At 41.1% G+C, this 24,004-nt stretch overlaps 1 protein-coding gene across 8 annotated transcripts in view; it reads left to right on the forward strand.

Moving 5' to 3' along the window:
• The window catches only part of LOC108730716 (Sox box protein 15), a 59,530-nt gene that overhangs the window by 4,907 nt on the left and 30,619 nt on the right, over positions 1-24,004 (forward strand). For 3 of the 8 annotated variants that reach the window (XM_018460631.1, XM_018460613.1, XM_018460624.1), the window contains 2 exons: positions 4,273-4,411; positions 21,617-22,114. In XM_018460631.1, the coding sequence (XP_018316133.1) occupies positions 21,939-22,114 (176 nt within the window). In that variant the 5' untranslated portion in view covers positions 4,273-4,411; positions 21,617-21,938. Of the gene's footprint in view, positions 1-4,272; positions 4,416-12,650; positions 13,516-18,107; positions 18,134-18,854; positions 18,875-21,616; positions 22,115-24,004 lie in introns of those variants that run through there. The other 5 variants (XM_018460618.1, XM_018460603.1, XM_018460639.1 and 2 more) reach the window with 5 other exon arrangements.

The raw sequence follows: 24,004 nt of genomic DNA on the forward strand, positions 1-24,004 counted from the left end.
CCGGGATCGCCGTACTTACGTACGCGCACGCATAAAGAGGCCCCGCCGCGCTATATTACACCTCTCTCTCTCCCACCCTTCGTTTCCGACCCCTCCCCCGGTCCTTTTTTTCTCTCTCTCTCCTTCTTTCTCTCCTCTAAGCGTGTACGCGCGCACGCAGATCCCGCGTGTCGATGTGGGTACGGTTATTAGCCCAGAAAGCAAGGCCCCTGCTTCCGGTGTAGGCACTTCAGTTCGAGAGTTTCTTAACCCCTTCTTACACGACTCTTGCTCGGCCTGGCCTGGCCTAAGACTCTGCCCCGGCTTGGCCTGTTGTTGGTTGCGGGTGGTAGGTACCGTAGAGGTACGGCAGCTAGATTATACAGGGTGTTCCGCGACGTACACGACGAGTTTCACTCGCGAATCTTTTGTGCGATTCTTTCTAAAAAAAAAAAGAACTCATTCAGTGATTCTCGAGCAATAGGCAGCCGAACTAATCAAACGTTTTTCTTTCGCGAATCAAACATTTTGCAGAGGCGTCGATAGATTAATTTTATAAACGAATACTATTTTTTACAGAAATATTTAACATTGGGAAATTAAGAGATCGCGATAACCACCATGTGGCGTTCAATCGAGTCTTCGTGGAAAAGGTGTCAGTCTTAAGATCTAATTCGCAGAAACTGCAAATTAAATACACCTTTCAAATACGTTGCGTGCAAACACCCTGTATAGGTGCACACGCCGGGGTAGATTACCAATGGCGAACCCGTCATTTTTCCAACGACGAGTTGGACCCGACCTGTCTCACCAGGAGCACTCGTAGATTTCGAGAGACACCGAACGATGCGCACGATTCCGTGCACGCGATCTCGGGCTATCGTACAGTAGCGAGCATTGTATTAATTTATAGACTCGAAACGAAGGCTTTACAAGACGATCGAAATAAGCGAGATGCCGGACATTGAAAAAATAGCGAGCGATAATAACTATATAATGGTATTGTCGAATGGTATCAGCTATTAATTTGTTTATTCGAGATCAGATTTAAAGTCGATAAGGATAAACTTTAGCGTTTGTTGTTTTTAATTGCTAGGAGGACTCCAAAGGCGTCGAAACATTCAAAGCTAAATTAATAATTGATGTCATCGTACGTGATTCAGTAGAGGAAAAAATTTTTTACTACTACATTTGCATTCTGTTAACCGCGCTGTATCCTTATTTTGCCTTATTTGGTATCTATAAATTTATTCCACTTTAAGATTTTAAGGTTTAAAGTCAATGTTTATAATCGATTTTTTTTATAAAACAGTTTTTTAAGTACAGCCTTAAAATTAGCATCTTATAAGATATTATTTAAGGCGATCTCGAAACAAGAACCAACTATGAATACCCAAATATCGATCGAATAATTCGACAATACAAAAACAGAATTAAACAGGAATGAATTTCTAAATGGAACGGTTTTTGCGGTACCTTCGAGGATATTCGTAAGCAGAAACGAGAGGTGTTCGCAGTCTTTCGAAAGTGATGACCCCGCGAGCGGTAAAGGTGCGTGCATGTTGCTTCCTCCTCGGAAAGCATTTTATACGTATGGAACAACACTAATGCGATGGAGATTAGCTTACCTGGGTTCCCATGAACTATTTTTGAGCTTAATCGTTGCGCTGATCTGCTGTTATACGCGTATGTACATACACACGCGGCTGCGTTGTAACAGATAATTACTCCTCGTGGCGGAGGATAGACGTTCCTGGATCGCTAATGAGACCCCCTTGGAATATTATCGATGCGTATGGTAGCGTGCTCGTAACCGTCGTTTTTCTCCCCGGCCGATGAATTTTCTGTTCCTTCCAACGTCGTCATCAGGAAACGCCCGTGTTTCTCAGGGTAGAGATAAAACGCGAACGTTACTTTTCCGTTGATTCACTTCCGTGATTTGAAGTCGCGAACATTTTTTGCGAGGGAGAAATCTTGTGTGTTACTTAATACTTATTATCTTATTATTGCTTAATTTTGGATATATAAGGAAAAACAAGGGCTAACGAGGGTAGTTAAGGATGTACAAAAAAATTGTAAAAACGTATACTTTTTTAATCCAGAAAGGATGCAATTTGAAATTTAATGTTGGATTACTCGGGAAATTCAACGATTGGAATATTTATGACGTCTCGAAGGATTTGTTATCAAAATGATGACAAATAACGTCAGTTTACTATCTGGGTCGCTACCATTGAGCTGTTTGTCACTCGTGAACGCGTATCGTCTGGGTCACAGGTGAGAGATTAAAGAGTCGTTCACGACCTCTCTCTCTCTTTCTTTATTTCTCTCTTCAGTTAAGAGCTCACGTTGAAACGGGCTCGTACTTGCACGCAACTGTAATGGTCGTCATCGATTAAGGTGCGTTGATATAACTCGTGACTCTCGATTGATGTCGGATCGAATGGTTCAAGTTACGACACTCAAGTATACCATATAAAAATCTTTTAACGTAAATTAATTATTTGCAATAGAAAATACATGCAAATGTATTAGATATATGATGTATTTTTGACTGTGTGTGATGTTTCTTTTTTCACCGTGTGGCTCAAATAATGGATCCGCTAAAATTGTTCGGCAAAAAAACTGTTGCAACGTCGGAAGTGGCAATGCCCGGCAAGCGTACGGTTCTCAAAGGGTTAATTGGGCATAGTAACTCTTCAGGTGACCAAGCTCCATGGGAGTGTGACGGAAAGAACCCGGTTTCGTGCGCGGAATTAAGTACAGTACCCACGTCTCTATTTATAACATCTTATAGATGAACGTCTTCTCATTCACCTTGTGACAGCGAAGTATGGAATGACCTTGCGCGCATCGATGTTCGTTACACCTTGCCGACAACAAATATATCACCGTAGTACGCGCGTCTCTGTGTACACATTACGCGTGTTATCTTACTATAGATTTATTCTCACTGCTTCTTTCTCTCTTTCACCATTACTATTATTAAATAAGAATAGGGATTTAAAAATGAGAATAAGAAAGATTTTATTTGATTTTTCGATAAGCGTTTCTACAAGAAATTAATTAATTGGAAAATGCATGCCCTTTCATTTGTATAATATATATCCGTTTATACGAGAACTTATGGATTTAGTTACATTAAGTTTACGCTTTGTCGTAACGGCTTATTTGTATAAGAATGTACTGTGCGTGTATTCTCATATATATGGTCGTTTAAAACCGATGGCACCGATTGTACTCGGAACTCGAGCCTTCATTATACGCCGTCTCCAATCACGTGTGACAAATTATTCCCGCGTCACTTCCTTTAGTACGCCGACAAGATTTCCACGGGGTACGACCTGGAAGACCGTCTGGCAGCCATGCCCAATTCTATACACGCATCGACATTTGAGACAATGAAATGACAATTATAATTAATCGAATTTCATTCGTCGAAGCTCGAAATCGCGTACTCTCTATAATTTGTAGATTAAATTGTCACTATTAAGAGTGAAGTGTCACTTAAAGATTGAAAATTGAGCTATTCTTTTTTAAGGGGACTAGCTCAATTTTCACTGTTTAGAGCGAGATTCCACTTCAAAGAATTTAGGGAGTAAATAAAAAAAAGTAAAACTCACTTTACAGATAATTTTCCAATTAGAATTACACCTAATTTTGCTCACAATTGTCAGGATGTTTAAAAGTTAATGTCTTCTTCAATTTCTCACGATGTCGAGGACTGACGGAATGTTCTGCAATAAATTTAACGGATACCTCTTCCATTGAATTTTCGATGTTTATCATAGCGTGACACGATTCAATGCGTTTAATGAATAAAATAGAGAGTTTTTGCCATAACGTGAATCCAGATACGATGAACGCTAAAGTCACGTTATCCTTTTCTTAATTAATTGTTAAGAAGAAGATAACCTGACCTTAGCGTTTATTGTATTCGGATAAACAGTATTACAAAAACTCTCTAATGTTTTGAGTGACGTCGCGCGTTTCGCAAAAATTCTCGCCGCGCAGTGCAGTGGCGTTAGATCGGAATATGGGATATACATAGAGAGAGAAAAAAGGAGAAAAAAAGGTATCATCCTTGCGTGTCGGAGCGCGGCTGAGGTCGAGGAGCAGCGCGGCGCGGCCGAGGCACACATGAGGCGGCGTGCATAAGTCAGCACTCAGGATATTTCGTCATTTCCTGCTTCTCACGCGATACAATCTAAATTAACTACGTTCGCTTGGCTAGGCCTCCTCCCTCGCACGGAGAGGCTCTCGCATCTCTCAAGAAAATTTCTTATTTCCTAGCGAGGAGGGCCGTCACCGCTGCCGCCGTCGTGCAAGGTACACGAGGGGACGTCGAGCGGCGTCGAGAGGACGAAGACGAGGAGGATGAAGAGCCATGCCGCACCGGGGCTTTCACAACGTTCCCGTTTTGCGCTGCCAAGTGAGTAAGTTACCGCTCGCATTCTCCACGGCTCACACTCGGAAAATTGACCTTTAATATCCTCGCGACCGGAAGAGAGAATACATGTTGCATCGGGAAAACGCAATGCTCGCGCGAACAGTCGCGAGATCCCCTAGTTTTTCTTAATCGCCTCGAATTCCATAAAAGAAGTATGTAGATACGTGAAACCGATCTTTATACGTCAAAGAATATGTCAAGAGAGTCTTACGATCTTAAAAAGTTTCGTCGTGTAGCACAGAGAAAAAAAGGTCGATACACGATTGAAAGGATACTTTTGCTGAAGTATTTAAAAATTTCGTTAGGTATAGATCTAAAAATAATTTTGCTTGGATCATAAGAGTAATTATGTAGAATGCTCAAATTAGTTGCCAGAATGTCAACTTTTTTGCATTTTTCAAAATTCTTAAGATTCTAATATAATTATTTTGATAGTCTATCAAAATTATCTTTAGATTTGCCAAATTTTTATCTAACCAAATTTTTGGATATTTCAGGAAAATTCATTTTACAATTCAGCTCGTAATGTTCTAAATAGAAATAGAGAAATGAGAAGGCCAAAAAGACGAGCACATTGAGAATGAAAAATTATAATAATTCATTAAATAAAATATTAATAATAATTAGTTGAAAAAAAAAGAGGTCCACGGAAGGAAAAATTAAAGTACCGCAGTTTACGTTCACACTTGGACCGGTTGCCAACTCGACTGTGACTTTTGCGAATTCCACGGGATTCTAATTTGTGCCTATCCTCGGGGAGAGGCCGTTTTACGGCTCGAACGACGCAGTCGTGGAGGAAGTAGGGCGTAAAGTGCCTTGAACTTTGAACCGCGCAGCTCTTTTTTTTTCTCAAACGTCGCAAACGAGGAACTCTGCGGGAAACGTCCACGTAGTTTGTCGGCGGCGCATAATTTAACATTTTCAGCGTTATTAATAATATCAATCGCGAAAAAGTGAAACCTGACAAGAACAATATTCTTGATTACTTCACTTCTACTCGCGATTTCTACTCGCGGCCAAGACTTTCCCACGATATAATTAATCACGCGAGATGTCATCTCAGTCTCGTCTACATTTCACGCTTCCCGGAAGTCAGGATTGAGTTTTCTTCCGAGTTTTTTTTTCCATTTTCCGGAAGTTCGTTAAATCAAAGCGGTTTCGCCATCGACGGCTTTAAACGATCGCGCAATTCGTGATTACGACATCAATGGCGAGAGCAGCGAGTCCACGTGGTTTCCTCGGTGAACGTCTGACCAACGATGGACCGCATCACTTGCTGGATGGCCCCTGGACACTTCCGCTTCGCGTTCTCGGTATCACGATTAGACTCCGTATAATACGCGTTAAATGCACTGTACGGGAGACTCTGGGAATCGGCGATTAAGAACCAACGACACGCGCGATGATCACGATCGGACGGGCATTTGTAATTTTGTAATTACGATCGCACGATTAAATCGCGTTTTTCCTTGGAATCCAAGACACGGGCGTGCTGGCGAACATCAAAGAACGCGCGAAGCGAACGGGCGAAATGAAAGGAGATGATATCGGCTACGGAGTGTGTTAACTGCGGAAATGTTATGGCGTAGAACACACACGGGTGGAGAAGGCGTAACTGACCATGGTGTAAATGCATGCGTTCGTAGAAAAACGGGGATTACCAGTGTTTTGCATGGAACGGGCGCACGACGACGCTCCTTTTCCGTCCGAACGCGCAGCCTGAACGCTTGCATTAAGCTGGTTCTACATTATACGCAAGCTAGTTGCAAGGTTGTTGCGACAGCTAAATCCGAAGCTTGCATTTTGAAATTAAGATTGGCTGTCGCAACAAGTTTGCAATCGACTTGCATTTAACTGCAGCTTTATAAGGCGGCGACTGACAAACGCGAACGTTATCAGCGTCGCGTATCATCGTATTGAATCTAACTCTCGCGAAAACGGACCTTGCTTCCGACAATATTCGGCATTAGTCTTATTGAACGAAGCTAATACCCGGCGTATCGTTTGATCTCGTCGCGAGGTCGCGACTCTCAAAAGTTGGCGAAACGGCTTCTCAAATGGAGTCCGATCGTAACGCGGTGTCGCATGTATACACGCGCACGCACGTACGCACGCGGGCTGGCGTACGCGGCGCGATCGGCCGTGCCGGTGGCGTTTCTAACAAATTAACGGCCGATATCTCCGTCGTTTACCCTGCTCCTTTGCCTTCTGGCTCCACCTCCCGGGTTCCGAGAGAGCGGGCCGGCCCGTGAGAGGAGCCGCGGCGCGGCGTCCGGCGAGGCCAACATCCAACGTCTGCGCCCGCGCGGGAGAGAGATCATTTTTGCCACGTATTTGCAAACTGAATAATAAATACCGCGAAATATATACGCGAAAGAGCAGCGTGTTCCGCCTTCACGCAGCTCGCGCTCGGCGCGGATTGGTCGCGCCGGTCGCGAGGGGACGGCGATATCCATTCGCCGTCTCGCTCTCCTCCGCGCCGCCAAGCCGCGCTGGACCTACTTTGTACACGCACACGCGCGCGCGACCTGGATGCACGTGCACGACGGTACTCGTGGAGAAGGGGTACACGTCCGTACACGCCGCTCCACTGCCTGTGTGCGCCGCGTATCTCTCTTTCTCTCTCTCTCTTTCCTTTTATCTCGTCACTTGATTCTCTTTCTCTCTTTTTCTTTCTCTTTCTCCAACAGGAGCGGAGAGTAGTGGCATTCGGCTGGAGCGAGTCAGTCTCCCTTGGTCCGCTTCTGCGTCTCTTTCCTCTTTGGTCTCTTCTTTCTAGTTTCCTCTATTTTTCTTTGTCACTTATGACTCTTTTCTTTCTTTCTTTTTATTTCTCATTTTGAATACTTTTTTTTTATTATTTTGTTACTTCTATACCATCTATTATTTTTTTTTACACTTCTATTTGGTTTTTGTGTTTCTACTTAATTATATTTTTTATCATTATGCTATATACTAAGGATTTTTTTACTAGAATACAATAAATTTGTTTTCTTCTTTTTCTTTCGCATATATGTATATTTGATCGTGATATCTGTATCTAATTTGTGGTTTATGTCTCGTATATTTCTCTTTACTCTCGGAAGACGCTTTTCTCTTTGGAATACAATGAATTTCTCTTTTTCTCTCTATTTGTCTCTCCTTTTGGCCCTCATGTAGCCAAAAGCGTACGCGCCCGCATGAGCGTCCGATCGAATACATATCCATTTTGCGGCGTTGTTGCACCACCGATCGGATCGGCTCTCCTCATTGCATTCGATGCATATATTAAGTTACTAGCTTTCCTAAATCCAAACCCATCGTGGGGGGACGTAATTCGACGAAAAAAACGCAATCGATGTCTCGCAGCATGTATTTGGGGGTTTCAATTTAATAACCCGAGATTAATGACGGCGTCCATCCGTGGATTAACATATAACATGCTTCATTTTTGTCAATTGTAAATATATTAAATCTTTTCCAATTTTTAATAATAATATTTCAAAATGCAAGAGAAAAAGAAAGAGAGCGAAAGAACGAGAAAGATAAAAAAAAAACAGATTATAAAAAGTCAAATTGGAAACGGAAATTAATTCGGAATTTAGTTGTTTTCTAATCAAAATTGCTTAAGAGCGGAAGAAAATAATCCGCATTGAGGGGATAATATCATTAAAGGGATTGATAATAGAAGCAACACGAAATATTGTATCAACGATAATAATACGCGACCGTTCCCGTCACGTTTCCCAACTGTTAAAGACTTCATTTCGTTTTAGGGATTGTTCGGCCGAATAGCATAAATATTTATGCACATACGCAAGCATTACGCGCTTGCCAGCGCATTAACGAGCACAATGCACTTATATCGTTTCATATACATACCAGCCGCTCAGGTGAGTGACGGCCGCCCGAGCGTGATGTTCTTCTCAGTTTATTTTACGGTTTCTTATGGTTGTCGCTTTCTTCCGTTTACCATCGCTTCTGTTCCTCCTCTATTTTTATGTACCTTCTGAAGATGTAATAATATATACAGGGTGTGCCGTCAATCACGGTACAATCGACAAAGTTAGAATATCGCTCACGACGAAATGAAGAAAAAGTATAGAATAGATTTTTTAGATTCATGAAGAAGAAATTTATACATTAGGAAAAAATTGATTCTATTTTTTCTCAGTGTATTTTTTATCAATTTGTATCCATTCTTTCTTTTTTCCGAAATATTTATGCACCTCTTTCCGATGATTCGTTACTGTTCTTTCTACCAACGTAGATTAACTTTAATTAATATTGCATAGAAAAATGATTTTGCTGAAATATTTAAAAATTTAGCTACAGCAAATGTAGGTGACTTGGGGCAGCATGTACTTTTGTTAAATTTAATCGTGGCATCCATGTGTTACTAAAGAAAATTTAAAATTTAAACTTTCTTTAAAGACTCATGGATAGATACTACGATTAAATTTAACAAAAATACATGCTGTCCCAAGTTACCTGCACTGTCCCAAGTCACCTACATTTACGGTAGTTACACAGATTTGAAAATGATTTTGTTTGGATCATCAAAATAATTAGGTCGGACGTTCGAACTAGTTATTAGAATGTTAGAAGGTTTTGCAATACTAAGCGTTTTATATAATTATTTTTGTGGTCCAAAACAAAATTATTTTCAAATCTGTATCTAGATCAGTTTTTAGACATTTTAGTAAAATCGTTTTTTTTGTGCAGTTTAACTTATGTTTTATTTTTCTAAGAAAAATAAAGAATAAATTAAACTGAAAATAAAGTTAAGCTAATTGGTAGAAATGAACATAAATTGTACAGAGAGGTTAACACAAAAATTTTTCTGTTGCATTTCTTTTCGCGCCCTATGACGCAAGACAGCTACGTCATGGAGATCGGTATCGATCTTATTATCGAAAGGGCAGTCAATAGGCACGCAAGTCGAGCGAGTTAGCGCGGTATCGCTCCGTATCCTCTCGACTTGTTTTATAATCTTTTAAATATTCAGTTTGTTCGCTCGGTTTTACATTCACTGCAGCGTATCGGCCGCTACGCTGCACGAACTCGCGCGTGTATTACCTCGAAAATGATTATCGGTTAGATCGCAGATTGGTTTTTCTCAGATGGAGGAGGAATCCGCTTTTGAATTATTCCCAATTAAGTTTAGTATTATTGGAGTAACTCAACGGAAGAGAGTGAGAGAACAGAAGTGAGACCAGTTGTCTACAGTTGCAGTGTCGTGTTGCATACGATTATCGGAAGTGACTCTCGGCTATATTTTTCGACTGTTGAGCCATCAGATTAAGTTAACTTCTGAAGAAAATTGAATCTCTAAAATTTCTAAAATCGATTGTCACTCTAAAGACTAAAATCTTACTTTTAAAGATTGAAAAATCGAACCACTCTTTTCAAGACTGACTCAATTTTCTCTTTAGAGGGAGATTCCACTCTAAAGAATATAGAGTGCCTAATATTTACCGCAACGAAGAATCCTACGCGCGCAAAAGGAAATGCGCTTGTTTACGTTAATTTGTGACGCATGATTTTGCGCGCGCGGAATAATTAACGCGCGTTCCCCCTGCCCGTTTCCCCCTCTCATCATACACATTTTTCACGGGATAAAGTTCGACGTAACGAAGCGTCCGACGTTAACGAAGCGTTAAAGCGAGGCAGGTGGGTTGCATTAATGCAACACCGGGAGGAATATAAAACGGATAATCGCGAAAGGTCGCATTAATATAGTAATAATAACAGAATAAAAATACGCGATTTTTCTCTCGCGAAAACGACGCGGAGTACATTCGCATGTAGTTTATATTTAGACTCGCGCTTAGAGCGAATTTATAGTCATTGCTATCGGGATCCTTTATGCACCGTCCCTTGGCGATATTGCGGTGTGCCTACACTCCTCTAACACTCTAGGCCGACGGTTCTCAAATCTTTTTTCGCTCGCGACGCACTATTGTGGCATCCGTTGTGGCACGTTCCGAAAGATAAATTACTCTCGCGAAGCAATTCGTGGGTGATACCTTACTTTTTTCGTTTACCTTTTCAGGCGAATACCGAGGAAGGGAAATTTTTTTTTTTTTTTTTTATGAAAATGAAGTACAGATCCTTTTCTTAGCCCGCGTAACGATCACAATGTCCAAATTTTCGACGCGACGCGCCCTTTGAGAGTCACTGCTTCAGACGTTAGAGAAAGAGAGAGTACACCGTGCGTCTATAATCTCTCGGGTTTTTTTTCACGCGCGTGTGATGACACCCACGTGGTCTCGCCGCGCGGCTCTGCTTCGCGCGCTCGCGCGCACAATTCACATGGAGCCACTAGCCGATATCTATATGGTCGCAACCTTTCTCCTCTCATGTGCTAATCAATCTGCGTGGCTTCCTACGCATTTCGATTACGTAAACGCGGCATTGTGAGCCCGGCGTGAAAATTAAAAAACGCGAAATCAGGAATCCGCGCCTCGCATTCCGCGAACCGCCGCGCTCGCCGACCCCCGCGTGCGAATCGGCCTGCCGGCCTCCGTCTTCACCGATATTTCATATTTCAATGACATTTGCGGATACATACAGCCCCGCGAGGATCGACTATCGAAACGCGCAATAGATCGTGCACTTTACATTACACGCGTGAAATTATTAGCACGCTCGACCGGAGGCGGGGCGAATCGCTTTCGGAACGATTAAATCCAATCTAATCTTCAGGGACATACGTATAATTAATTAGAAGCGCGATTGACACGTATATAAAAGATAATCGCCGAGCATTTCGTATCCGTCGTTTTCAAATGCCTTTCTTTCCAACGTCCCACTTGAAGGATTATCCTTAAAATTCGTCGCCCGAGGCACCGCCTACTTTGCTTAAATACGCCTTCGCATCTCCCATTTTTTTTTCTCTCTTCTTCGTGGAACTCACATCCATTTTTCGTCCCACCGCGCGGAACTTTCGCGGCGCGGCGATGGCGACGACGGCGAAGAAGATGCACGCCGCCAATGCACGGGCGGATCCGCGAGGCTGCGCTCACGGTGCCTCGAGGGGGGCACTCACGTTCGCTTACTCGCGCGGGGCACCTTCTTCCGCCAGGTACACCCGTGTCCACCAACACGTCTTCGCATATATCCATACATTCGCAACTACACGTATACAGGGTGTTCCTCGAATCGATCCCTACAGTTTTTCAGATACTTCCAGTAGATCGGCAATACAATATTTCTAACAAAAGTTTGTTAGTTTCTGATAAAGAATTAATTGCAAAAAGAAAACTTAAAATTTATTCAGTTTTTAATAAAAAATCGAATTTCTTTTAATCGAACTATGTATATATTTTTCTTTCTATATTTTTGTAAATAAAACAAACGAATTCATCGATATTATAGCATTATTATTATTTTTATTATTCGCTCTCAAAATAATTATATTAATGCTTACAACATATTCCACGAATATCTATTGTCTAAAGCAGTGGGATCCAAATGTAAAATATTGCAGTTGAATCTATGTATAATAATCTATTGAAAGGAATAGAACTTTGTGTTGCGGAAGATGCAGAGTTTGAACATTTACTTTAATAAACATACGTGAGAAAACAACGTTAAATAAATGTTACTTCACCTTTATGTATGTTTCGATTCTTTTTTTACGTATTTCGACGACTACTATTTCTGTTTGTTCTTACAGTTTGTTTACGTTTGAATCTCACTACTTTCGAAATCGATGACAGGTTTGTAAATTACCTTGAGGTCGAATAATCAAAATAATACATAATAATACATCAATGAATTCGTCTGTATGTATTACAAGGAAAAGAAAAGACGAATATATAGTTCCATTTAAAAAACAATTTGACTTGAATTTTTTTATAAAAAAATGAACAAATTTGACATTTGTCTTATGCAATTAATTCTTTATAAGAAACTTTTTTTTAGAAACGTTTTGTTCTCAATCAATGAGGAAGTACCTCGAAAGCCGTGGCGACCGATTCGAGGAACACCCTGTATAGACGTTGTACGTAAACAGCACACATACACGCGGCGTACACGCATGTAGATGCCCGCTTCCTTCTCGTACGCTCGACCGGGCGCAACATCGCCGCCGCCACTGGCTGCGATGCTCGTGGTAGTTAGCCGTACCGCGTCGCACCACGCCGCTCCGCGCCGGGGCCCCGGCCTGGCCCGAGTAGCAAGTCACCTCCGCTCACCTCGGCGGAGCGCGCGCGCCTGACTTCAGTTCGCGCTCGGCCCGAGTCGTCGTGCAGCACGGAACGCGCAGGAGGCGAAGCGAGCTCAGGCAGGCGAGGCAAAAGGCAAGGCAAGCGGTCTGGCAGTCAGGCGGATGGATGGGCCGGCTGCTGTCGCGCGTGGTCCGTGACGACGACACGCAACGCACGCGTGTACGCGCCGTAGCAGATCCGCGTGCGCGTGTACACGAACGGGAGGAAGATTAACGGAAACACGTGACACAAGGAATTTCTGCACGCGGTGCCGAGAAACGCGCTTATTGTTATTATCTACGACGTAGTGAGATCGAGATCGAAACGTCGGATATCGGAGCGAGGATAGAGACCACGAGGACACGAGGCAGATCCGCGGTGAGTGCCTCCGTAGAGATTCTTGCGCAGGAACGGAGCGTGATATTATGTCACACTCCCACGCGAGCGACGGCCACCGCTGCCGTTCCTACCGCCGTCGCTGCTGCCGCTGTTGTTGCTGCTGCTGCTGCTGCAAGGCCCAACATCCTCGTCGTTTGACATTTCCGCGGGTGTGCAACGCCTGACGGATCACACACGCGCGCGGCTCATTGTGAATGTTAAAACGTTCCTCTCGTCCCACCTTAGTGTGTTCGGTTTAAAGCCGTAACAAGACACGAGACATTTGTGCACAAATGAGAGCACCCATGAGAGCGCCGATACATTCGTCGTAATTCGACAGTGACATCAATATTTGACGCAACGCGATCCACGTTCGATCCTTTCCGGTGTTCCTCCTGTCGTCGGTTCGAGGAGAAAAAACAAACGTTTTTGGATCCTTTCATTCAACGTCGCATCCACTTCGCCAGGCAAACGCCGCCGTTCAACGGCCTCCTCCGTGGGAGGAAGGCGACAAAGGTAAACGAGAGAGAAAAGTCATTTGGCGCGTTTTCCACGAGCGAAACCTGATCGGTCGCGCGGTGTCACGTATCGGTATGGCACGCGATACGACGGCGATACTCCGCGCGACTCCGCTCGATTCCGCTCGACTCCGCTGCGCCGTATCGGTTCGGCTCGGCGGATCGATCGTGACGCCAGGGTATGAAATCGGTAATGAGCTGTAAATCTCCGGCGAGTACATCGGGCCGCGTGTGCGGGTGAGTCACACGTCATGGATACCGACGATACTCACCGACACACACACATACACGCGCAAACATATAATATACATAGACGGTACCTTCCTTCGGCGTATTCTTTTCTCTTCGGTAGAAAATCGAAGGAAAGGATAATAAGCGAGAAATACACTCTCTCTTACCCGCCGGCCGGTTCCGTGGTTGGCCGCGCGCGCGTGGGCGTAAACGAGAGAGAAAGAGAGAAAAACGGTTGGGAAAGAAAGCAAGCGAGAGGGAGAGAGAGAGAGAGAGGTAAAACGTGGTGCAGCGTGTAGAGGCGATTTTCTGAAAAAATCGATGGTGAAACCTTCGTTAACGTTCGGTTTAGAGACTCGACGTACTCACGTGCCGTCCATCGCTCGCGGGAGATAATCCCGTTTCGATCGGATCGATTTAACCTGAGAATCGTCATTGTGCGGCGAAAGCGGCGTAGAAACATCGCCGTGAAAATCATCGTCATCGAAAAACTCTGTCAGGTCGTCTCCATTGGTAACTTTAATCCTTCCATCTGTCGAGAAAAAGAAACGTTAAGCTCGTGATATACTGAAAAACGCAAGGCAGTAAGACGTGAGCAGTAAACGAATTGACCAATCATAGTAGATAATGTAAAGCAATAATGTAAGCATTCGAGAAATAAAAAACGTTGATTTGCTTATTGTTTATGTCTTACTGTTTACTATGTGCTTTATTACTTTTTCTATGTGCCTTACTGACTTTAGATTATTGCATATTAGAAGAGTCACAAGTACGAAGGTTAAATTTTTTGATAGTTTCTGTCGAAACTTTCTTCGATAATTATTTTTAACAACGTTTTGTGTTTAATTAACAATATTTATTCAATATCTGTGGAAGGTTGAATAGAAAGAATTATTACTGGTTGTATCATTTCCGAGTGCGAGATTAATTTTTATAATTAAAGAAGAGAAAAAATATAGAAGAATGACATTTTTTCGACACGATAATTTAACAATTAGATTCCATAATATAACGATTAGTATTCAGATAACATACAGCATGTTGCATACGATATCTGAAAGATGTCTTTTAGGTCGTATTCATAGTCGGTATTCTTATGTTATAAATCGATTCTTATAATTAAGATCATCTTAAGTACGATCTTAAAATGTCATAAGTCATTCAAAGCCGTATTAGTACCTTTACGAATATAGTTTAATTTTAACTTCGGCTCAATTAACTCTTCATTTTTTCTAGTTTCAAAATTAGTAGTTTATTTAGTTCTAAAATTAGAAAAAGATGAAGAGTAAATTGAACCGGGATTAAAATTAATTTATATTAATAGGGGAACGAGCATTAGAAATCTACTCTTTTGTAGTAGCGTTTTTCATAGGCAGAACTAGTGCGCACTGAGTGTGCACTTTAAAGCCGTTGTACATAAATCGATGTAAAGATGTGTGTTTAATAAAAATAAAAACGAGTTAAATCGCGAAATTCTCAATACATTTTATTGTGCTATTTGATAAACTATACACATTGGGCATTTTATCAATTGAGATATCTCACTTTAACGTTTAGATCAATGTGTACGTTTAGATCAATTAAGTGTATAATGGCTTTAATGTGCACTGACTGCGCATCAATTCTGCACTGAAAAAAAAAGATTGACTGCTGCAATCAATCTTTTCTTTCAGTGTGCCAAAAAAACGCTATTAGACAAAAGATGTTCTAAAAAAATAGACCTCTTCTAAGACATTTTCTAAGACATCTTATGCAACAAGTATGTTATCTGGATAGACCGACCGATGATTTGCGATCGGGCTTTCTTGGCGAGTGAGACGCGCGCGAAAATATCGATGCTTGCAAATCACTGACGAAGCAGAATCTTTCTTGCGAATGACTCCTGAAAATCCACGATAGAATCGCGCACGCGATGAGCATGGGGCTTCGCTTTACCGCGACGTGGAGAGGCGCGAATCAAAGAGATCGGCGACAGCGTCGCAATTATGCATATAATAATAATAATGCTTCTCTACTTCACGCATGCAGGAATTCGACCATTATCGCTAAATCCGCGTTCGAAGAGCGTAAGATGTTAATCTGACAAATCACTCCTAGATGATATAATAATATTAAAATAACGTACGTAGTATATAATAGATGTAGTAGAGAAAAAAGAATAAATAGCAGAAGGAAACTTCGGTGATAATTTCGCGGTCTTGATAATTAAGGCGTTATTCACGACAAGCGCCATGAATTCGCCTGAGTAGGTTTTATCTTAGCAAAATACGATGCGTTCGACTATGGCAATATTTTAGGGTACGAGCATAAAGAGAGGAAGCAGATTTTCTGCTTTCCAACCAGCACCGATTGGCACAGACGAGGATACGGTAGACACGTGTAAAGGAAACTTGACGCTGGCCGGAAAGCAGAAAATTTGCTTCCTTTGTACTCGTACCCTTGTGCGGACTTGCCACGACGTTAAGGTTGCGTTCAGAAACTTCACCCATATGCATCGAGGTATCATTTTATTCTTGTTTAACATTGGTAAGTAACAAGGCTAAAATACGATATATCCCGAATTTCTAAACGTATCTTAACTCGTGCACCTTAATTTGATAATTAATGCAAAAATTATTTTTCTAGCTATGATTAATTAATAAACTATTGGGATGATTTTGTAGTGCGCCCTTTGATTTGAACGTTATTTCTTGAAATCGAATAAATTTTTCTTTGATTGGATTTGAATGTAATTTTTCGAAGTCAAGTACATTTTTATTTTTCTTAAAGGTAATTTTCACTTCAACTTGAAAAATCAACGAAAGAAACGATTTCTTCAATTTAAACGTAATTTTTCTCTGAGTGCGGTAACATTAAAAGCTATTCATTACAGAACTAGTGATTAACTATAGATAGAAAAATACAAATTTTTATATTAACTAGAAGTTATAACTATAGTAAATGAAACATCAGGTCTAAAAATGGAAAGCATTAAACGTTTGGATGAGCGATTCCAGGCATGAGCGATTTCAAAATCCTACAAGAGGGAAAAATATGTGTATTTCCTTCTATATTATTCACTTTAGCTTATATTATCTCACTTTATAACTTTAATTATTAAGATTATAGGTGAGACAGTATAAGTTGGAGTGAGATAATATACATACAGATTGAAAGTAATATATATATATATGTATATAAAATATGATATATAGAAAGAGAGAGAAAGAAAAAGATATAAATAAATAGATAGATAACTTTATTTATTAAGCGCTCTAGGATGAGAGAGTCCTCTCAAGCGCTGAAACAAATAACATTAATATAAGTTTATAGAGCGCATTTACAGCAGTGAAAAAAGTATTGCAAATATTAAGAAAAATAACTAATAAAAAAATAAAATTAAGTAGAAAAATAAAAATCTGTACACACATAAACAAAATAGAATCTATTTCCATTGACAATAACAAAGATGTATAAACTTAGAATCTATATACGCATTAAAGGGATCTCTTTTTCAGGATTTCGACAAAATCTCTCGTAAACTCTGATGATACAGAGTCTCTATAGTCTGAACTGCCTTCCACAGCACGCGAAACACTGCAACTTAGAAAGCACACCGTAATATTGATTTATACTCTCGTTGATTTATCGAAAGATACCCGTGCGCCTCTCCGCGCGCGACAAGTCCTCACGCGATAATCGCGCGTTTATTACGTTATACGTATTTATGTTATTATATTACGTGCGCGTTCGTCGCGGTTATGCACGTCGTACGCCTGTCTCCACGCGTATACAAGTCTACGCAATTTAGCGACGAGTATCGCACGGGAGGGAGATCGCGGGGAGGTGGGATGAGGGATGAAACAAGCAACTAGTAGAAACTAATAATTTAGTGACTTCTTAATGCAGTATCGTCATCGTTACGCGCGCATTCCTTCTCGCTTCCATGTCATCGGCATCCTCGCTGGCCGATGCGACGAGCGAACATCGCGTGTTGTATCGATCTGGCATTATGATTATTATTGCGTTACGCGTCTCGCCTTTGTCTCTCTCTGTATGTGTGTAAGTGCGTGTATGTTGCGTACGCGTGTGTGCGTGTGTGTGTGCGCGCGTGTGTGAGTATCGCGGATTGAGACCTCTGTCAGTGGCATGTATATACGTACATACGCGACCATCGTGCGACTTTATGATTTCGTCGCGTACAAGTATACATACGCGTACAGATCCCTGTCGGGGCGAACGCGTCGCGCATTGTGCCGTTCAACTCGCTCCGTCGTTATCGCGGCCTCGCGCTACGAGTGTATTCGAGAACGGAAAGATTATTTTTGTTATTGTTATTGTTCTTTCTCATTTCACTGTTACGCGAGTCGCTCGCGCGAAGTTACAGTCGTTACGAACGCGTGCTCGTAAGTTACGGATAGCGAGTTACGGATAGACGTTAAGTCCGCAGTACAGACTTTTGCATAACGCTGTGTAACGCATATAGCGTAAGAGAATCGACCAATCGGAGTGTAAAATGAAAATCTCTAATTGGTTGATTCTTTCGTGCCTTATGCTTTACGCGGCGTTATGCAAAAGTCTGTGCTGCGGCCTTTACGAATTCTTAATTCTCTCGAGGGATAGTTTCTCGGGGAGATTCTCGGATTACATTTTGTCGGAAGGCGTGGCAAAACCGTAATATGCGCGTCGACCGCGAATCGGTCATCACAATCGAGCGTGGTACGCGAACGTAATGAGCCCGCGAGTATCGGGTTTCTTAGGTTTCGGTGTTGAGACGTCTCGCGCGTAACGTTTCGCGCTTAATTGCCACCTTCGTGAAGGAAATCGCGGGCGTTTTACCGTTCGCGGCCCGACCGCGCGGGCCCGGTAATTTACTGTCGATTGGTCGGCTTTACAACGATATCGCGCTGGTTATCGGCGTGATTAACGTCTGACCGCTTAAACGGCTCGAATGTACGGCTTCCCAACCCAGTAGTCGACGATTAATCCCTCTTGAAGAAATTAAAACCACAAAGTTGCGTTTCTTTTCCTTCTTTGTGCGCGTATTTTTGTTTGTCTCTGTTACGTGCGTGTATTGTCTTTGTGTTTGTCGCGGATCGAATTCATAAATTAGAAAACAGCCGCGCCGTTCCGCACCGGAGATCCAGGTAGCGTTGAGTATTTATCGGTATTTACAAGTTATATCGTAAAACTTCTCGAGAATTTATCTGTATCTGTGTTGAGTCAATTAGCCAAGAAATACCGCCGGTGATTTCGCTTATGTAAAATGTTATACGACGCGTATCGATCGTCATCCTCTTTTTTTATTTCGACACGGAACTTTTTTTGTTTTGATAAGGAACTGTAGAATTATGAAAAAATGTCATTTTTTTAAATATTAATAAAATAGCGTGCTAATTTTACAATTCAAATTTATGTAGATCCGCAAAGTTAGCACAACATTCTATTAATATAAAAAAAATAATGACAGTTCTAGTACCACTCCTTTCATAATTTTACAATTCCTTATAAAAACAAAAAAGAGTTTTTTTATATTAAAGAATCAAAATTGAAAAAGTAGTTGCCCGAACTCTGTTTAAAAAAGATTGTAGAATGTAGAGCTTAATATTCTGCTAGAACTAACGAGAAATCTTGCTAGAATTGCGATAAATTATATCAGCATGACACTTTTTTTCCAAGTGCCGTGATGTCTACATTAAAAGTCTATTAAAATTGATGTGTTGGAATTTTGTTTTCAAATTACTTATATTACATTATACAACATTATTACATACAACATTATACAAATTACTTATATGGTACAACTCGAGCAGTACTAACGGAAACTGTAGCCAAAAATGGAAATATTTTTTTTTCTTGTGTTTTAGAGGGGAAGTGTCGTGCTGAATTTACTAATAACACACTATATTTTCAATTTTAATTTTTAATAAAAAAAGTTTCTTTCAAACAAGAAATCAGTATATTATTTAAGCGACATTTGTTAATCCTCGCGTATTCTGAAAAAAAAAATCGAAATTTGTAATATTTATTCGTTATAAAAAATTTTGATTGTGATAACGAGAGAAATATACATTTCTGTTATATATCTTATTTATTGTAGAAAAAATAAAATGAACGGTTTATTTGCAAGGAATAAAATTTTACTTTGCTGTATTTATAAATAAGGATTTACTTCAATAAAATAGACATTATATATCACAATAAAATTTGAAATATCTTTTTCTCGGTGTATTATACGTAGGAATTTTCTAACCGTATCTTGATTGTATATCTTAATTTTTCATCTTTTCGCAATTAAAGCATTTGGCACCGATCTCAAGAACGATGTATCCTTATACGATCCTTTGTCGATCTTCCGATTTCTTGGGCCCGAATTCTTGCCGTTCATTTCCTTGATCACGAGCGAGAAAAGAATGCGATTTGACGATCGTTTTCATCTGACGGTAACTCGCGCGCGAGTTTATGTGTGTGTATGTGTGATTATAGTTATTTCACAGATACCTTTGCACGACGCTTATTAACGCTCAATCGCTGAGGCACGAATAGAAGTCGATCGGTATCCGTCCGATCCAGATGCCGATCGTTATCCAACACGGCTTTTCGAGCCCTCCGTTTATGTGAACCTCTTTAACCCGCTCGCAGTTAGAAATTAAACGGACACTTTCATTAACCGTAGCTTTAAACTGCATTTAGATCAAGGGGAGAGGGAGAGGGAAAAGAAGGGTTATGTAACGCGAGATTTAGTTGTTCCGTTAGGTATTCGAACGCGCATTTGAAAGTCGTAAACTTTGCTGGAGAACATTTTATAAATTCACCGCAATAACGCGAATTATTAAAATCTCATTATTATCGAGTGAACAGCAATGGAATTTCATAAGTTCATTAATTCACCAACATTCATGTTTTTTACATCAAATAATTTGCGTCGCGCCGCGTTAAATAAGCATTTACTACTATTTTTTTATAACTTTTCATTTCCGTAAGCGAAGTTTTATGTCATACGATTGTGACATGTACATACATACGGAAAAGATGACTTTGCTAAAGCCTTTAAAAATTCAAGTAGATACTGATCTAAAAATAATTTTGTTAGGCCATAATTATTATAGGAAACTCAAGCATGATGACCAATGTTATAAAAAAGTTTTAACATTCTAACATTCTAACCAGTTGAACGTTCTACATAATTATTTTAATAGTCCAACAAAGTTATTTTCAGATCTATATCTAACTAAATATTTAAATACTTCAGCAAAACCGTTCTTTCCGTTTACTCGCTGTTTCGTAATTTTTACAATAATTATTTGTTCCGTCGTGCCGTTCGCCCGCCGGTAAAGATAATAGGGAGTTTTTGCAATAGCGTTTATCCAGATACAATGAACGCTAAGGTCAGGTTATCTTCTTCTTAACAGCTAATTAAGAAAAGGGTAGCGTGACTTTAGCGATCATCTGAATTCACGTTATTGCAAAAACTCCCTAATGTCCGTATCACGCTATCCATACAGCACAGATCGTTTCAACAATATTGCAGCAACATTGTAACATTCCAGCAGTATTGCAGTAACATTGAAAATGTCGTAGCAATGTTGCTCCAAGCTTCCGTGCTGTATGACTAACGATTAGCGATTGCGTCTACTTGTGTTTCTTGACCAATCAGAAAGGAGTTGGTTGGCAGTTCTTCTTCTTTCCTGATTAGTCAAGAGAGTTGCGAGTTGCAATCGCCAATCGCTAGTGTGAGACAAACGTAACTTCATTTTAAATTCATAACGGTTGTCGGCATGCAAGTCGTGCGGAGTCTTTTTTTAAACGGCGTCTCTCGATCATTCTCTAAATACGTATACGCATGTCGTTAACGGCCAAGTAAATGGATTTGTTTTCCTGATTAACAGGCGGTGCGCGTGCCTCCCGGAGGCGAGGCGAAGTCATCGCGGAGAATCGCGGCGCACGCAGGACGTCCCCGTCGACTGGACGTAGTACATCATCGTCGTCGCGAGTGTAGTTTTTACCTCACGCATAGAGACGTAGAGCGCGAGTGAATTACTGATTGAGGGAAGAGAAAAGAAAAACGGGAAGAGAAAAAAAAAGAAAAAGAAAAAAAAACGGAAGAACCAGGAGAGGGGGAGAGAGAGAGAGAGAGAGAGAGAGAGTGTGTGCAGCGCAACGCGTGTGAAATGGATGGTACGCCAAAGAAAAGCGAAGCAGTGCTAATATATGGATGCCCATGGGTGGAACTTGGCCGAAATGTGCCAGCGCTACCATCACGCTATACCGGCGGCAGCGGCGACGCAGAATTCCTCGCCAGCTAGGGATCCCTCGACTGCCATCGCGCAAGGCCTGTCAACCGCCGCTCTCATCGATCAAGCCAGCCCGTCTTATTCGCACTACACGTAAGTCCGTTTCTTTTTCCTATCCCTCTCATATTTATTTCATGAATATCCGCACACCGGCGGTGTAATAAATTTGATGCGCACCTCGCGAGCGATCGGATTGTCGCGCCTTCGTTAGGCGAGTTTGCACTGTCGTGAACTCGAGCGGTTTTTCACATCGAAATAAAATACGTCGTCGAAAATGGGGAGAGGAACGTTACACAATAAAAAATATTTTGTGTTGAAAACGGTCCACTCACGTTCTTAAGATTTTATGTTGAATTTTTAACATATTCGTTAATTTAACAAATAATGTGATTATATTATTTAAATATTTTGTGTTAAATTGATATTAAATATTTTTTAGTGTTAAAATGACACAATTTATGAGTAAATGAACAGGTAACATAAAAATAATGTATTTTTTAAAACATAAATTCTAAGACGAATGAATGAAATACGTGTTAACTTAACATATCATAAATATTAACTATACTGAAAAAAATATGCTTCCACACTTTATTTGTAACTTGCGTTGCTTTTTTGTGATAATTTTTTTACATATTTAATATCTGCGTAACTTTCCAACATATTCAACTCGTGTTAACTTGACACATAAATTTGAGTGGATTATTTGAGACACGTGAAATATGTTAAATTTAACACAAATTTTCCAACGGTGTAACGAAGACCGAGCCCGCATTTCGGCGGTTTAAGACGCGTGTGGATGGGTTCCTCATATGTGCACACGTATATACACATATCGCAGAGCTTATCGGGGATAGGGAGGTAGGGGAGGGGAGGGGGCGCCCGGGCCCCGTTCTCAATTGTATCGTATATATTAATAACGATACGGCGAATTAGGGATAAGTATACGTACCGCGCGGTCAGGACCCCCGTAATCCTGTTATTAGCGCGGCGATTAGGGGAAGATGATTCCAAGGCAAATTGCAGGGGCGTGTACCGCGCGTGTTTGGTTAACATAATCGCCAATCGCTATCGCCGATCCGCGCGAGTCCCTCGGAACGAGGAGGGCGATATATGCGAGGCGACGCGGACGTGCGTTTCTCTCAACAACCCTCTCGTCGGAGATCGACGTGCGCGCGTCGTTTCCCTCCTTTCTAAATTTTCTTACTTCCCCTCCCCCGCGCGTGTCTTCGGGATGTTAGTGTGTTGGAAATCCATTAAATTGCAGTTTACGCTTGAGATTCAATGTTTCACTATCATTACGTCGTACTGCGAAGGCAAAGAGGATAAAAGGTAGCTCTCACTCTCTTTTTCTCTCTCTCTCTCTTTTTCTCTCTCTCTCTTTCTCTCCTCGATCCTTTGGGACTGCTAAGGAGGAGGTTGGGAAAATAGCATGCGCGCTGCCGGCCGCGGCATGCGTTTCTAACGTATCGTATAATTTCAGCTATTTCTTATCTCGTTTGCCCGCAGTCTTATTTGCTTGTGCCCTCTTACAACGATACATTCGCGGGGTATTTGCGAGAATTTCGCGTTCAACATTCGTCGCTCTTCAACCGTGCACTTGCGAAATCGATCAAGTCAAACTCGGCACGACGGAAGATGCAAAATGAAAAGAAGAAAAAAAACTCGTTGCGAACTGTTTCTTTAAAATAATATTCTTTTCTTAACTCTGCAATCTGGGTCTTTTTTAGTACAAGCGACATTTCGCTCTCAATTTTTTTTCCAAATAAAGGAGCGCGGAGTTCTTCCTCCTGAAATATCTTATTAAAAAACTTTGCTAATATATAATAGAGATCAGAAAAGTAATCCTAAATTTTCCCATATTTTTAAAAATCTAAAGCAGAGAGAGAGAGAGAGAGTGAGTAAAGAAAACTTGGACTGGATGGAAGAAGTAAAAATATGATTGCGCACAGAAGGATTAAAGAGACATTTTAATTCATATTT

Source organism: Mycetomoellerius zeteki, unplaced genomic scaffold (assembly GCF_001594055.1).
Source record: "Mycetomoellerius zeteki isolate Tzet28-1 unplaced genomic scaffold, Tzet1.0 scaffold119, whole genome shotgun sequence".
NCBI lineage: Eukaryota > Metazoa > Arthropoda > Insecta > Hymenoptera > Formicidae > Mycetomoellerius > Mycetomoellerius zeteki.